The sequence below is a fragment of the Miscanthus floridulus genome, chromosome 14, assembly GCF_019320115.1.
Source record: "Miscanthus floridulus cultivar M001 chromosome 14, ASM1932011v1, whole genome shotgun sequence".
In the NCBI taxonomy this organism is placed as follows: domain Eukaryota; kingdom Viridiplantae; phylum Streptophyta; class Magnoliopsida; order Poales; family Poaceae; genus Miscanthus; species Miscanthus floridulus.
Window position 1 is genome coordinate 23020819 of NC_089593.1, and position 13472 is coordinate 23034290.

Consider the following 13472-nt stretch of genomic DNA (forward strand, 5'->3'; position numbering starts at 1 on the left):
AAAATAAAGAAAAAGCCCGTATCTAGCCCTAACCGGGCCTGGATCTGGGCCTGGCTCTGCCACCCCTGTGCACCATCACCACAGTTGGGGAGCAGGCCCTGCTCTACACCGCCACCATAGAGGGAGAGAGATGCGACACCGTCGCTGGATCTGCCCGCGCGGGGGCCAGATCCATCCACCCCGTGCACCGGCGAGCTCGAGGGAGAGGTAGAGGGATGCGCCACCGTCGCCGGATCCACCCGCATTGGGGATAGATCTGACCTCCCTATGCGTCGGTGAGCTCAAAGGAGAGGGAGAGGGATGTGCCACCGTTGCTAGATCCACCCGCGCTGGGGCCAGATCTAGTCTCCCCATGTGCCACCACCGTTGGATCCTCTCGCGCCATCGCTGGTCCACCCGCACCGAGGCCAGATTCGGCCTCCCTGTGCACTGACGACCTCAATGGAGAGGGGGAGGGAGAGGGTTGCGCCACCATGGCCAGAGATCGAGAAGAGAGGGAGGTGTATGCGCCCTGGTTGCGTCGGCTATGGGGGAGAGGGAGAGGAGAGGGAAGAACCTCCGCGGGGGTTACCATGAGGGAGAGGTGGAGGTGAGGGACAGGAAGGGGTGAGTGAGGGAGAGGAAGGGGTGAGTGAGGGAGAGGTTCGGAGGGAGAGGAAGGAAGCATCGGGTGCGACGTTCCCTGTGCGCCGTCGGAGGAAGGGGCGAGTGAGGGAGAGAAAGAGAGAAGTGAGAAGAAAACCCTAAGTTGCAATATATATAAGCCTAGTAAGGGTAGTATGGGCTACGGTTTTCCTAGGCTTGCTAGTGCTCAGCCTATTAACCGAGGCGGGCCTTATAAGAGGCACACCTCTGAAAATGGGGGTATTTTTGGAGGCGGGTCTCTTATAAGGCCCGCCTCTGTTAATAGATTTTAGGAGGCGATTATTTTTTAACAGCTTCCGTAAATCAATTTTGTGAGGTGGTTGAATATTATCGCCTCGGTTAATCCCAGGCACTAACCGAGGTGGTTCAAATGTCCGCCTGCCTCCGATGCCATTTTCAAAACGTCTTGCATAATATTTTCTGTAGTAGTGTTCCAACGGTTGGTCACCGGACAGGGGTGGCGGTGACCACACAGGCCAACGCCATGAAGTACCAACTCTCTATAAAAAAAAGCGGTGGTGCACTGTCCTAGGCACGGCGGTGCCCAGGCGGTGACCAACCCCAACTTCCTCGCTCTCAGGTGAAAAACGACGGTGCACCGGACAACCCCTGGCGGTGCCACCGCCCTCCCAATGGCGGTGCACACCGAACACGGCGGTGACACCTCCACTGCTGCTGCTCTGAGCAGGGGTCAGGTGGGCACCGCCCTAGGGGTGGCGGTGCCACCCAGACAGCACCCCGAGCCCAGTTTCACCTCCTTTTCTTCACCTTTTCCAACACCTTTGCAAATGTGCTAACACTCCAAGTGATACACCACCTTGTGCACATATGTTAGCTTGTTACAAACATTTCTCAAAGGATTAGTCACTTCTTTCACCACGCCACTCGATCCTAACACGTATGCAAAGTTAGATCGCTCAAGTGGCACTAGATGACCGATATGCAAACAAGTTTGCCCCTCTTGATAGTACGGCCATCTATCCTAAACCCGGTCATAAACTTCTCTACACACCTATGACCGGTGAAATGAAATGCCCTATGGGTTATACCTTTGCCTTGCGCATTCTATTTCATCGCCTCCGATGTTGATGCAACACATGCACCAACCATATCACTAATGATATGATCCACTTCATATCATCACGTGACCTTGTTGGTTCATTGATCTTGACCTCACTTGTTTTAAACCGTTGCCTTCGTCCATTGGTGCCAAGTCTTGCTCAAGCTTCACCGCCACACGGTCCATCACTCCAAAGCCTCCAACTTACCCTTCACGCTTGCAACCTGTCCATCAAGCCAAGTCTTATCTTGATCTTCTCCACCTTAGTCACATGACTCAATGTCATGTCTCATATGCAATGAGTTCCTTCATCACATGTGTGAGCCTTGCAACAAATCCAAGCCATCTTCACCGTCATGGCATGAGTTGCTCACAGAAGTGTACCTGTGGACTAATCACATGTGTATCTCATATTTAAACACATTAGTCCACCTAGGTTGTCACTCAATTACCAAAACAAAACTATGACCTTTCAACAGGTGTATAGCAACAAGAGTGAAACCCCCAATTATTTTCTAAGCAACGTTTGGATCTTTGAAGGCTTACTTTACTTTTATATTTTGAATTTGAGTATAGATAGGGTCATACTATAAAGGGGGACATAAAGTGAAAGTTTAAGGGGAATCATGTGCTCTTGCAAGACAAAAAACCCCTAAAGCCAAAATAAAGCTAGGTAGACCTAATTCCTATTTTGTTCTAGCCTACGCAGAAGTTCCGCGTCTGAGAGGAAACTTCCACACTTTAACTGTGCCGTTAGAATAGGAGTGAAGGGGTATTAATATCTCCGTCTCTTCTTCCCTTCTTCCCCAACGGTTGCCTGCCACTTTACTTAACACACCAACTTGTGGACAAGCTCTCTCTCCTCCATTGAATGCCACCCAACCTCCCCTTTTTCTCTTGGTGATTTCCTTTTCTGAGGTTGTGTTTGGGAGTAGATTAGAGAGCCCTACAGCAAAAGATTGCACTTGCTCTTACTCGATTGGAGGTCGCAACTTTCAGTCTACATGTTGTAACCATGTTTGGAAAAAAACCAGTCATATCTCTTGGTGGTTGTAAACCAAAAGCTATATTATGTGGGCAATCCTCCAAATAAAACGTGATGCATGGCACTCAAAAAATAAATGTTGGATGGTTTCTTTGTTGTTACAAGTTTTGTCCCTAGTTCTCTAATCATACGTAAGCACATACTGTGACATTTGGCTACTGTCTAGCATACATCATCTTGGTCTGTCATACGGCCAAATAACATAACCGGCCCGGCCGTCTGCAACCCTGAACTCCTGATTTTCTTGGTTTCTTGAGAATATTTTGGCACCTACCCGCGCAGTACTATGACGTACATCCGTACATCTAGGTGTGTTCTCCCACGCCAACACTGCATTGTAGATCAAGTGATCATCACAAGCGTGGGAACAGCTAGTCCTCCCCAAGAAAGAATCATATCATCAGGTGAAATATCATGATTCATTCATCATTATTAATTACATGGTATACAGTGGTTATAAAAAAAACAACACTCTTCTATTCTCCGCTACTCGTCTAATACTATGATTTCACAGAAAGAAAAATACAAACTGGTATGTGTCCACAAACTCGATCATATATAGACTTAATTTTATGGCTAATCATAATATCATATAGGCTTATATCACTACCGGATTCAGCTTCTTTGCCGAGTGCCTCAGGCACTCGGCAAAGACTTTACCGAGTGTTACACTCGGCAAAGGGCGCTCGGTAAACAGTTTATTGATAAAGACCTCTTTGACGAGTGCACTTTGTCGGGCACTTGGCAAAGCCTTTGCCGAGTGCTAATCTGACACTCGGCAAAGAAAAGTCACCGTGACGGCGAGCGCCACCGTGACGGTGGCTTTGCCGAGTGTCAAGGTCAAGCACTCGGCAAAGGTCTCTGCTTTGCCGAGTATCATTGGCTCAGACACTCGGCAAAGGTGGCCACTGTGCCGAGTGCCACGGGCCAGGCACTCGGCAAAGGGCGCCTGTTTGCCGAGTGTCCTGTCAAGACACTCTGCAAACAGGCGCCCTTTGCTGAGTTCCTGGCCCATGGCACTCGGCAAATCTGTGATGTTTGCCGAGTGCAATGGCCTTTGCACTCGGCAAAGCATGTTCCCAGGTAGTCACTTTGTCGAGTATCATGGCCATTGCACTCGGCAAAGTGACTGAATACAACCTTTTTTATTTGTTTTTTACGTCCCATCCAAACAAACAGAAGATATATATAACAAACATCACCAACATCCCATATATATCATCAACAGCACATATATATCACCAACACCACATATATATCACAAACGTCACATGTCTCACAATATATCACAAATAAGTTCACAAGTAATTCAAGTGCTCCATCATCTACAACCACAATTGCAAATAGAAGTACCATTAACAACCACAAGTATCATCACCAAGATGGCCAATGAGACTAATTTGGTGAAGGATTCGTTGAAGCATGAGGATCGTTCGATGCCGCCGATTGATTCTGCACAAAGGAGAAGAGATTGCATGTGTGAGACAAGATAAATATATACCATACATGAATAAAGCTTTCATACTCCACTAGGTTTGACTATAAGCATGAACATACAAACTAAAATATTTATACTCACAGGAGTAGAATAGTGAGGAGGTAGAGTTGGAGGTGGAGGTGGAGCAAATAGCGAAGGTGGCGAAACTACACCCGTAGCGGCGCCAAGACTTTGCATGTACTAAAGAATCTTCGCCATCCTCCGCTGCTCGGCCTCCCGCTCGGCCTCCACCCTCTCCATCTTCGCCTGCATCTGCTCTCATATCCTCCTCTCTTGTTCTAGCTGGGCCTATAATATATTCACCCTAATGTTACAATAATGCAAAGGAAATGTATGAAAAAACCAATGAACGACGAATAAACCAGGAATAACCTCGAGTGCCTCCACCTGGTGGTGTGAAGTGTCCTGCCGAGGTCGTATGGCCGGGCTCCTGCTCGTGCTGCTTGCTCGAATCTGGGAGAGACTGGGAGAAGCGGCCGAGTCGATTGCGCCATCGCCAATCCAGTACTGTCCATGCTTCTTGCCTCCTCTCACCCTCATGACGACTTCTCCATCAAGGTCCTCGGTGCTCGGATAGTACTATGGCCCATGGACCTCCCTTGCCATCGATGTGTACTCACTGAGGTGGTTGTGGACGGTCGCATTGCTGTACGCCTCGGGCTCGTCCTCTAGGTTGTAGTCGACGTCGAACGTTGCCTTGCACTTGTGGGCCATAGCAAATGCCTTGAAGATGGAGCAAGGCTGGCCACCATGTGACGCCGACTGCGAGAAAAACAACAAGATGATTAGAAATCATGTAGAATTGAGCGTTAGAATAAATAAATGAATTCGCGTACCCATGTTTCTACGTATCCGCTGAGGTTGCGGCTGCCTTGATGGTGTGCTACACCTAGCATCATCAAACGCCGCTCCCAGCACAAGTTGTGCGTCTCCTCCCACTCGTGTGAGCACCACTTGTCCACCATATGTTCCCAGCACTGGGGATGCGCGGCGCACCAATAAGGAATCATCTACAGGCCATCAAGTACATGACATATCAGAAGATGAAATTAAGCCTACTTAATCTCAAAAGGAATCAGTGTTAATGTTCTATATTTACCTGCAGGTACTGGTCCCGGGTCAGCGTCATGGTTCTTGCGTCCCTTTTGGTGACCTTCGTTCCAAGGACGGTCCCGTGGTAAGTTACGATGGCCTGGATGCGCGCCTCGTAATTCATGTCCACGACGAGTTTTTTGCAGCATTTGGTAGCCACCGCATCCGCCCTGGCCTCATGTCCGTCCTGGCATCTAAAGAAATCCTGCATACAAACACGATGTATCCACTCATTATTTCAAGAATATCCAATGAATGCGATGTATTGAGCAATATAGTGCGAGGAAGACTTACCCATAGCTCTTGTTTCACCCGCTCCGCCTTGTTGTTGAATACCCTGCGGGCCCGATCTGCAGCATCAGGGGCGGCGGCGTAGTGATCAAACGAGTAGGCCGGCCCTGTCACTCTGGCGTACTCAACCAGGCCAGGGAAGTGCTCCTTGCACAGAAGACCGAGGATGCCATTGACTTGGCGTGTGTGACCACCTCCACTCGCCACAATCGTCCAGTTCCTACCCAAGAGATTAAGAAAAATTATTAGTTTCTATTTTAATTTTCAACATATCTATAAAGTAGTGATAACATCTAAAGTTACTTTTCCCCCTTGGGTTGAATCAGCGGGCGTCTCTCATGAGGTATCGATCGCTGAGGGAGGCTCGCGGGACCTCGCAAGTAGACGCTCGACGAACTAGAGGAAGCGGAACCCCCTGTTGTCGCCTCCTCCTCGTCGTCCTCCTGCGCGTCCTCCTACGCCTCCTCGGCGTCCTCCTGGGGCACCTGCTCCTCCTCCTCCTTGCGCGACGGGACGGCAGGCGACGGCTCCCTCCCGCGGCTGCTCCTCCTCCTACTCCCACCGCCCACCATCTTTTCTGTGGCTTATAAGTCGGCTGATGCTGTTTTATTATGAGAGAAAAACACTGTATCATGATTGATAAGCATGACTGATACGATCAAGCGAACATGGTGTATATATTCGAAACAGTATCAGAATGGGGAATGTTCGAACATAGTCATTAAATACTATGCTATAAATTGATTTGTTGAAATATATACATGGCTTGGCAAGAACTGTATTTTTTACTCTACAAAACAATTTCTATACTCGCTAATACTTTTTCTGTTCCCATGTCTATCCATAGAAGCACGGTCATGTTGCTATGATAAAATTTTGAATTTGCAAGAATATGACTAATATTAGGTTGAGGATTGTGGAATATCAAATAAGCACTCATACTAAATGGGATTTTACCATAAAATAGCATTCCTCTAATTACTTTTCTTAGGACATGGAAAATAGAATCAACCTGGGTGGACACTTGAATCGTAATTATCAGTAATTAGTTTTGGATATTAATTTAAACTTGTTGCACATCAAGTACTTTGTTTCTTTGATTCTTATCAGGCACTATGCTATTTTTTGTTATGTACAATGATGGAACAATTTTTTCTCTCCAACTAATTTTGAGTTTCAATACATATCAGTCAGAGAAAAATTACTAAAAGATTAAGTACCAGTTGTGCAATTAGAATTACAAACAATTTAAGCATAAAACATCAAGAAAATATAAGAAATTAGTTGAAAGTGGCTATTAAACAGCGTCGATGGCGGCGGGGCGGCGACGTACCAGTGGAAGGGCACCCCGCCAGACTCGATCCGCGCGACATCCACGATGAGCTGATGTTAGTGGCTGGGGCGTCTCCTCCTCCTCCTTCCTCCTTCCTCCTTCCTCCTCTCCTCCTCCTCCTCCTCCGGCGGTGCGGACGGCGGCGGCGGCGGCGCTGGCGCAGGCGGGCGCGGGAGGCGCGAGCGCGAGCGGCGCTGGCACGAGCGGCGGCGGCGGCGCTGGCGCGGTCTGCTTGCGTGCGTGTGTGCGTGTGTGCGGTGTGTGTGGGCCGGCTGGGCCGACGGAGTTAAATCCCCCCTTTGCCGAGTGCCCCCGATCTGGCACTGGGCAAACTATTTTTTTAATTTTTTTTAAATTCTTTGCCGAGTGCCACCCGGCCTGGCACTCGGCAAAGAGGGGTTTTTTTTAAAAAATTAAAAATTCTTTGCCGAATGCCCTACGTCCTGACACTCGGCAAAGTGGTGATTTGCCGAGTGTCATTTTTTTGACACTCGGCAAACCATATTTTTTCATTTTTGACCTTCAAATTTTTTCTGCAGTCCTCATACAATACCTGGTACTCCATGTTCCAATGTGGCATATTTCTCGGACTTTTTCTATATTTCTTTAATTTATTTCATTTAATTGAATTTTCTTGGATAATTCAAATTATAACCGCTAGTCATTCGAATAATGAAAAAATAATATTCATGTTATTTAGTATAATATGAGGCCGTATCCAGGAACAGACCACTAATTTTGAACATCTTGTTCACGAAATATGACCACGAACTTGCGGTCGAGTTTTTTTAAAATTCTATAAAAAGCAAACGAAGACCGAAAATCTTGAAACTTGTCGAGATGTCATGATATCATATGTGGAGGTTGTGATAAAAAATTGAAGGGTTTCGCGCAAGTTTGTCACGTACTATGCTTACCACCTCGTCGGCCTCTTCACGAAATCATGAAACTTCTTCGGAGATTCTTCGGTTTGCAAGCATCGTACGTGACAACTTGCGCGAAACCTTCTTAAATTTTTATCACAACCTACTCATATGATATCATGACATCTTAACAAGTTTCATGATTTTTGGATTTCGTTTGATTTTTATAGAATTTTAAAACAACTCGACCGCAAGTTCGTGGTCATGTTTCGTGAACAAGATGTTCGAAATTGGTGTTCTGTTACTGGATATGGCCTCACATTATACTAAATAACATGAATATCATTTTTCCATTCATTTTTTTCATTGTTCGAATGACTAGGAATTATAATTTGAATTATCCAAGAAAATTCAATTAAATGAAATAAATTAAAGAAATATAGAAAAAGTCCGAGAAATGTGTCATATTGGAACATGGAGTACCAGGTATTGTGTGAGGACTGCAGAAAAAGTTTGGAGGTCAAAAGTGAAAAAAAAATATGGTTTGCCGAGTGTCAAAAATGACACTCGGCAAATCACCACTTTGCCGAGTGTCGGGAGAACACACTCGGCAAAGGGTTAACGGTGGCTGTCGGCCGCTAACGGCGGTGGCCTTTTGTCGAGTGTTCTGGTTTGCTGAGTGCCCGACACTCGGCAAACCTGGTCTTTGCCGAGTGTTATTATTTGCTGAGTGCTCGGCACTCGGCAAACCACCTCTTTCCGAGTGCCAGTTGTTTGCTGAGTGCTTTCTCTCTGGCACTCGGTGAATAGACTCTTTGCCGAGCATCCGATAAAAAACACTCGGCAAAGTCTGGGACACTCGGCAAAGAAGACATCTCCGGTAGTGTATATGGGTTCACGGAAAAGTCCGATTGTATCTCATCATATCACACGAGCAGATCAAATGGAAAGGCTAGAAAAACTACAATTTTGATTCTTCTCCATGATTTCGTGCATCTTCACTTATTCACGAATCGTCAAATTGAAGGCGATACACATGGATCGAGATCGAGCACTTAATCAATACTTGATGAAGAGGTTGAACTCAATGGTGGCGTCGCCTCATCTGTCTTGAGGTCGAAGGTGTGCGTCCAGGCCTGCACGTACCAGCGCGCCGTCCTGAACACGCTGGTGCCGCCCACGACAGCCATCTCCCGGACGGCGTGGAACACTGCGTTTCGGCCATGATGGCGACGGTGTTGTCGTTGTACCCTTGAAATTTGTATGAGACGACTTAGAGTTATAGGGTTCAAAGGGGAGATAACCCCTGAAGTCATAGCTCATGATCGTGATCCTGAAGATCACAAGCGAGTCCTGAAGACCTAAGATGCATGAACTGGTCTAGAAGATCAGTTGGTCTTGAAGACATGATCCGAAGATCAACTCTTATACTCTTTTTCCCTTAATGAGTTTTCTCACTGGGTTTTCTCATGCAAGGTTTTTAATGAGACAACAGGTGCAACATAAGTAATGTATGTGATGTACTCTTTTCTAGTACCTTTCTTTCCACTGGATTTTGGGAGGAGGGAGTTATACATAGCATAAATTTTGGCAAGGGGGAGTGTTGTAAAATCAAAATAAAAAAAGCAATGTGAACAAAGACTTTGAATGGTGGCCAAACTAATGAGAGGGAGGTGAAAGTCAGGTTCACACCGTAAAAACCTGAGCTCAGTCTCCTTTTTCTATATATAAATAGGTGGTCACTTTCACCTTTGTAATACCCCCTCCGTCCCAAAAGGAATACAACTATGGGTTACGTGTTAGGTAAAGTGGGTCACGTTTGACCAAATTTCTAGTGAATGATATTCACATTATGACTCTAAATCAATTTAATATGAAAATACATTTCGTAACTAATCTAATGGTATTTATTTGATATCATAAATAATAATATTTTTTATCTATAATTGGTGAAACTTAAGATACTAGAACATGACACTGTGGTAGAATTGCATTTTTTTTTTGGGACGGAGGAAGTACAAGTAACAGAAGTGAATACAAAAGAGCTCTCACCTCTCTCTCACTTTGTGTTCTTGTTCTGGTGCATGTGTTCTTGTGCGTGATAAGAACTTACTTTCTAACATAACCATACATAAACATACATTATGACATTTTGCTACTTTTTTTTTAGCAAATGTGACATTTTGCTACTGTGATTGTAGCATTCATCTTAGGACATGTTTGATCCCAGCGTTAAAAATTAGCCCACCTTATAAAATAGATTAAATATGAGCTAATTATGAGCTACCAAGGGCTATGGACTCTAACCACCAATTAACCCTCATTAGCTCTTATTAGCCTAGAATTAGGTGGTGTTTGGATCCCGTGACTAAAATTTAGGAGGTGTGTCGGGAGGATGTTGCATGAGGTGTTCGGATACTAATAAAAAAACAAATTACATAATCCGTCATTACTCCACGTGACGAATTTTTTAAGCATAATTAATCCATCATTAGCACATGTTAATGTAGCACCACATTGTCAAATCATAGACTAATTAGGCTTAAAAGATTCGTCTCGCAAATTAGTCGCAAACTATACAATTAGTTTCATAATTAGTCTATATTTAGTACTCCATGCACGTGTCCAAACATTCGATGGGACAGCGACTAAAATTTAGGAGGGACAAAAAAAAACACCACCTTAGCTCATATTTAGGCTTTCTAGTTGGGCCTTGTTTAGATCACCTCCAAATTCCAAGTTTTTTCATTCTCTCTCCATCACATCAATTTTTAGCCACTTGCATGGAGCATTAAATGTAGGTAAAAAATAACTAATTGCACAGTTTAGTTGAAAATCACGAGATGAATCTTTTGAGCCTAGTTGGTCCACGATTGGACAATATTTACCAAATAAGACGAAAGTGCTACTATTCATCGGGTTAAAAATATTTGCAATCTAAACGTGGCCTTAGTATAAAAAAAACATGAGCTAATCATTAGCTCCAAACACCCCCTAGTCTCCTCGTACGGCCAATAGTCATACCATCTCCAACTCTGAACGCCTGATTTTCTTAGCCCTTGTTTAGTTTCACCCTAACTTCTAAAAAGTTGCTACAGTACCTGTCACATCGAATGTTTGCGGCCCGTGCATGGAGCATTAAATGTAGACGAAAAGAAAAACTAATTATACAGTTTGGTGAGAAATTGCGAGACGAACGTTTTGAGCCTAATTAGTCCATGTTTGAACACTATTTATCAAATAAAAACAAACGTGCTACAGTAGCCCCAAAATCTAAATTCCTGCAACACAGCCTTAGTTCGGTGAGAATAATGGCACCTACCCGCGCAGTGCTATACCGTACATCCGTACTGTACATCGACACAAGCGTGGGAACAGCTGGTCCTTCCCATCAAAACATCATGAGGTGAAATCATTATTCATTCCAGTTCATTCATTATATATCATTCCAATGCCAATAGTGCAGTGGTTACAACAAAAATTCTCTGTTCTTGACTCCCCGCCTAATACTAAGGGCCAGTTTAGTTCCAAAATTTTTGGCAAAATGGGCACTATAGCATTTTCGTTGTTATTTGGTAAATAGTGTTCAATCATAATCTAATTAGGCTTAAAAGATTCGTCTCGTGGATTTCGTCTAAACTGTGTAATTAGTTTTATTTTTTATTTATATTTAATACTTCATGCATGCGTCTAAAGATTCGATGTGACGGGGAATATGAAAAATTTTGCAAAATTTTTGGAAACTAAACTGGGCCTAAGATTTCACCGAAAGCAAAATACAAACAGGTTTGTCCATGAATTTGCATAACCGATTACCTGTAAAATTAAGTTTATATGCGGCTTCGCGGTAAGTCCACTTGTATCTAACACAAACAGATCAAGTGAAGAAGCTACAAAAACTACAGTTTTGATTATTCTTCATGCATGTTCATGTATTCACTAATCCTGAAATTAACGCCTGTATATGCACGGCGGATCGAGACCGAGCACTCGATGATCAGTGCTTGATGTAGAGGTTGTACTCGACGGTGGCGTCGCCGGTCTTGAGGTCGAAGGCGTGCGTCCGTGCCTGCGCGTAGCCGCGCGCCATCCTGAACACGCCGGTGCCGCCGACGACGGCCATCTCCCGGACGGCGTTGAACACGGCGTTCCGGCCCATGATAGCGACGGTGCTGCCGTTGTACTTTCCCGCCTGGAACACGAAGTTCATGTTCATCATGAGCGACACCTCGTCCTTGCCGGCGCCGATGTAAGTGCCCTGCGCGCGGCCCAGGGGCTTGGAGGACTTGAGGTCGGGGCCCTCGGTGAGCGGGTCGTCGATCACCACCACGGCGCCGAAGCCCGTCTTGGAGGTGTTGGTCACCGCGGCCCGCGCCACCGGCACCGCCGTCGGGCTCGGCCCGCTCACCACGTCGTGCCAGTATAGCTTGATGTGCGTGCTCTTCTCGCCGCTGCTGGACGCCGCCGACGCGGCTGGTGCGGCGGTGGCTACCAGGATTGGCAGTAGCAGGAGGAGCACGGCGGCGGCCATGGCGTCCGGGCTGAGACTGAGACGTGTGTTCTTGGTGCTGTGCTCTGTTGTGTTGTGGAGGTGTGGTACGTGCTGATGGCGTCTGCGGAAGCGACTATTTATGCGCGCGCGAGATGGAGTGGCAGGTGCTAGAGAAGCTTTGGGAAGTTGACAGTTTGCTAAGTGGGCGGGGAGAATTATGTGCTTGGCGTGTTAGGGTGGTTGCTTTCGCTGAAATATCTGGTGAGATGCCATAATGCTGCTGGAGGATCCGGGAAGTTGGGATGCAAATGCCGCTGTGGAAGGTACACTAAAGGTCTTGCCATTCAGACGAGGCGTGCATAAATGTTATATTAGTCATGAGTGTAGTCAATTGTTTAATGAAGTGTTGATCGAACTAACCCACCAACAACCCCCTCCGTAGTTATTGATACAATGCACTACTACATTAATCCAACTTCACATATAAACAAAAGTGTTTAACAGAGGCAGGCATCACTGTCATCTCAGTCCCTTCATCAATGTAAATTATAGAAAACATAGACGGGCTATGATGCTTGTCTCTGTTAATAATTAAAAAACTAAAAAAAAATGAGGCACATCGTCCAAGCCCACTACTCAGGCCCGCTGGTTGAGCCTAAATAGGCCGCAGAGTCATAGCGGGCTCAAGCTTATTAACAAAGGTGGGTCATTTAAGAGGCCCACCTCTGAAAATGTTCTATGATTTACATAGGCGGTTGATTATATATTGGCCGCCTTCGAAAATAATTTGCCCACCTTTAGAAATAGTTGTGCATTTTAGGAGACACGCATGTTTTTACTGCCTCTACAAATTAAAGGGGCAGTCTCGCAAAATCTTTTTATAGTATCAGTTATACTTATTTGTTATAGCACCACCTCCGGTTGTCTTCAATATACATTTCCATGAAACCTTAGTTTAAATTATAGTGGTTTTTATTGTAGCTCTTACTCATAACATAATGATCTAGATTTCGAGTTTTAAATTCTGGTCGTCGTGTAATATTACTAGTTGCTATAAATTTTTCATCCTTAAACTAAATTAGAACTTATTGTACCTATAATGGCATAGGTGGGTAATCTTGATGCCGATTTAGAGGTTAGCGCATATTGTTTG

General features: G+C 45.3%; 1 protein-coding gene across 1 annotated transcript; it reads right to left on the reverse strand.

Moving 5' to 3' along the window:
- Nucleotides 1–11639: 11639 nt before the first annotated feature.
- On the reverse strand, nt 11640–12410 carry LOC136505733 (dirigent protein 22-like). Its single transcript, XM_066500874.1, has one exon. It carries the CDS (start codon nt 12356–12358, stop codon nt 11825–11827), a length of 534 nt encoding a protein of 177 aa, XP_066356971.1. The 5' UTR covers nt 12359–12410; the 3' UTR covers nt 11640–11824.
- Nucleotides 12411–13472: the final 1062 nt, after the last annotated feature.

Coding starts and splice junctions, on each gene's coding strand:
- LOC136505733 (XM_066500874.1), bottom strand. CDS start 12,358: ATGGCCGCCGCCGTGCTCCTCCTGCTACTGCCAATCCTGGTAGCCACC.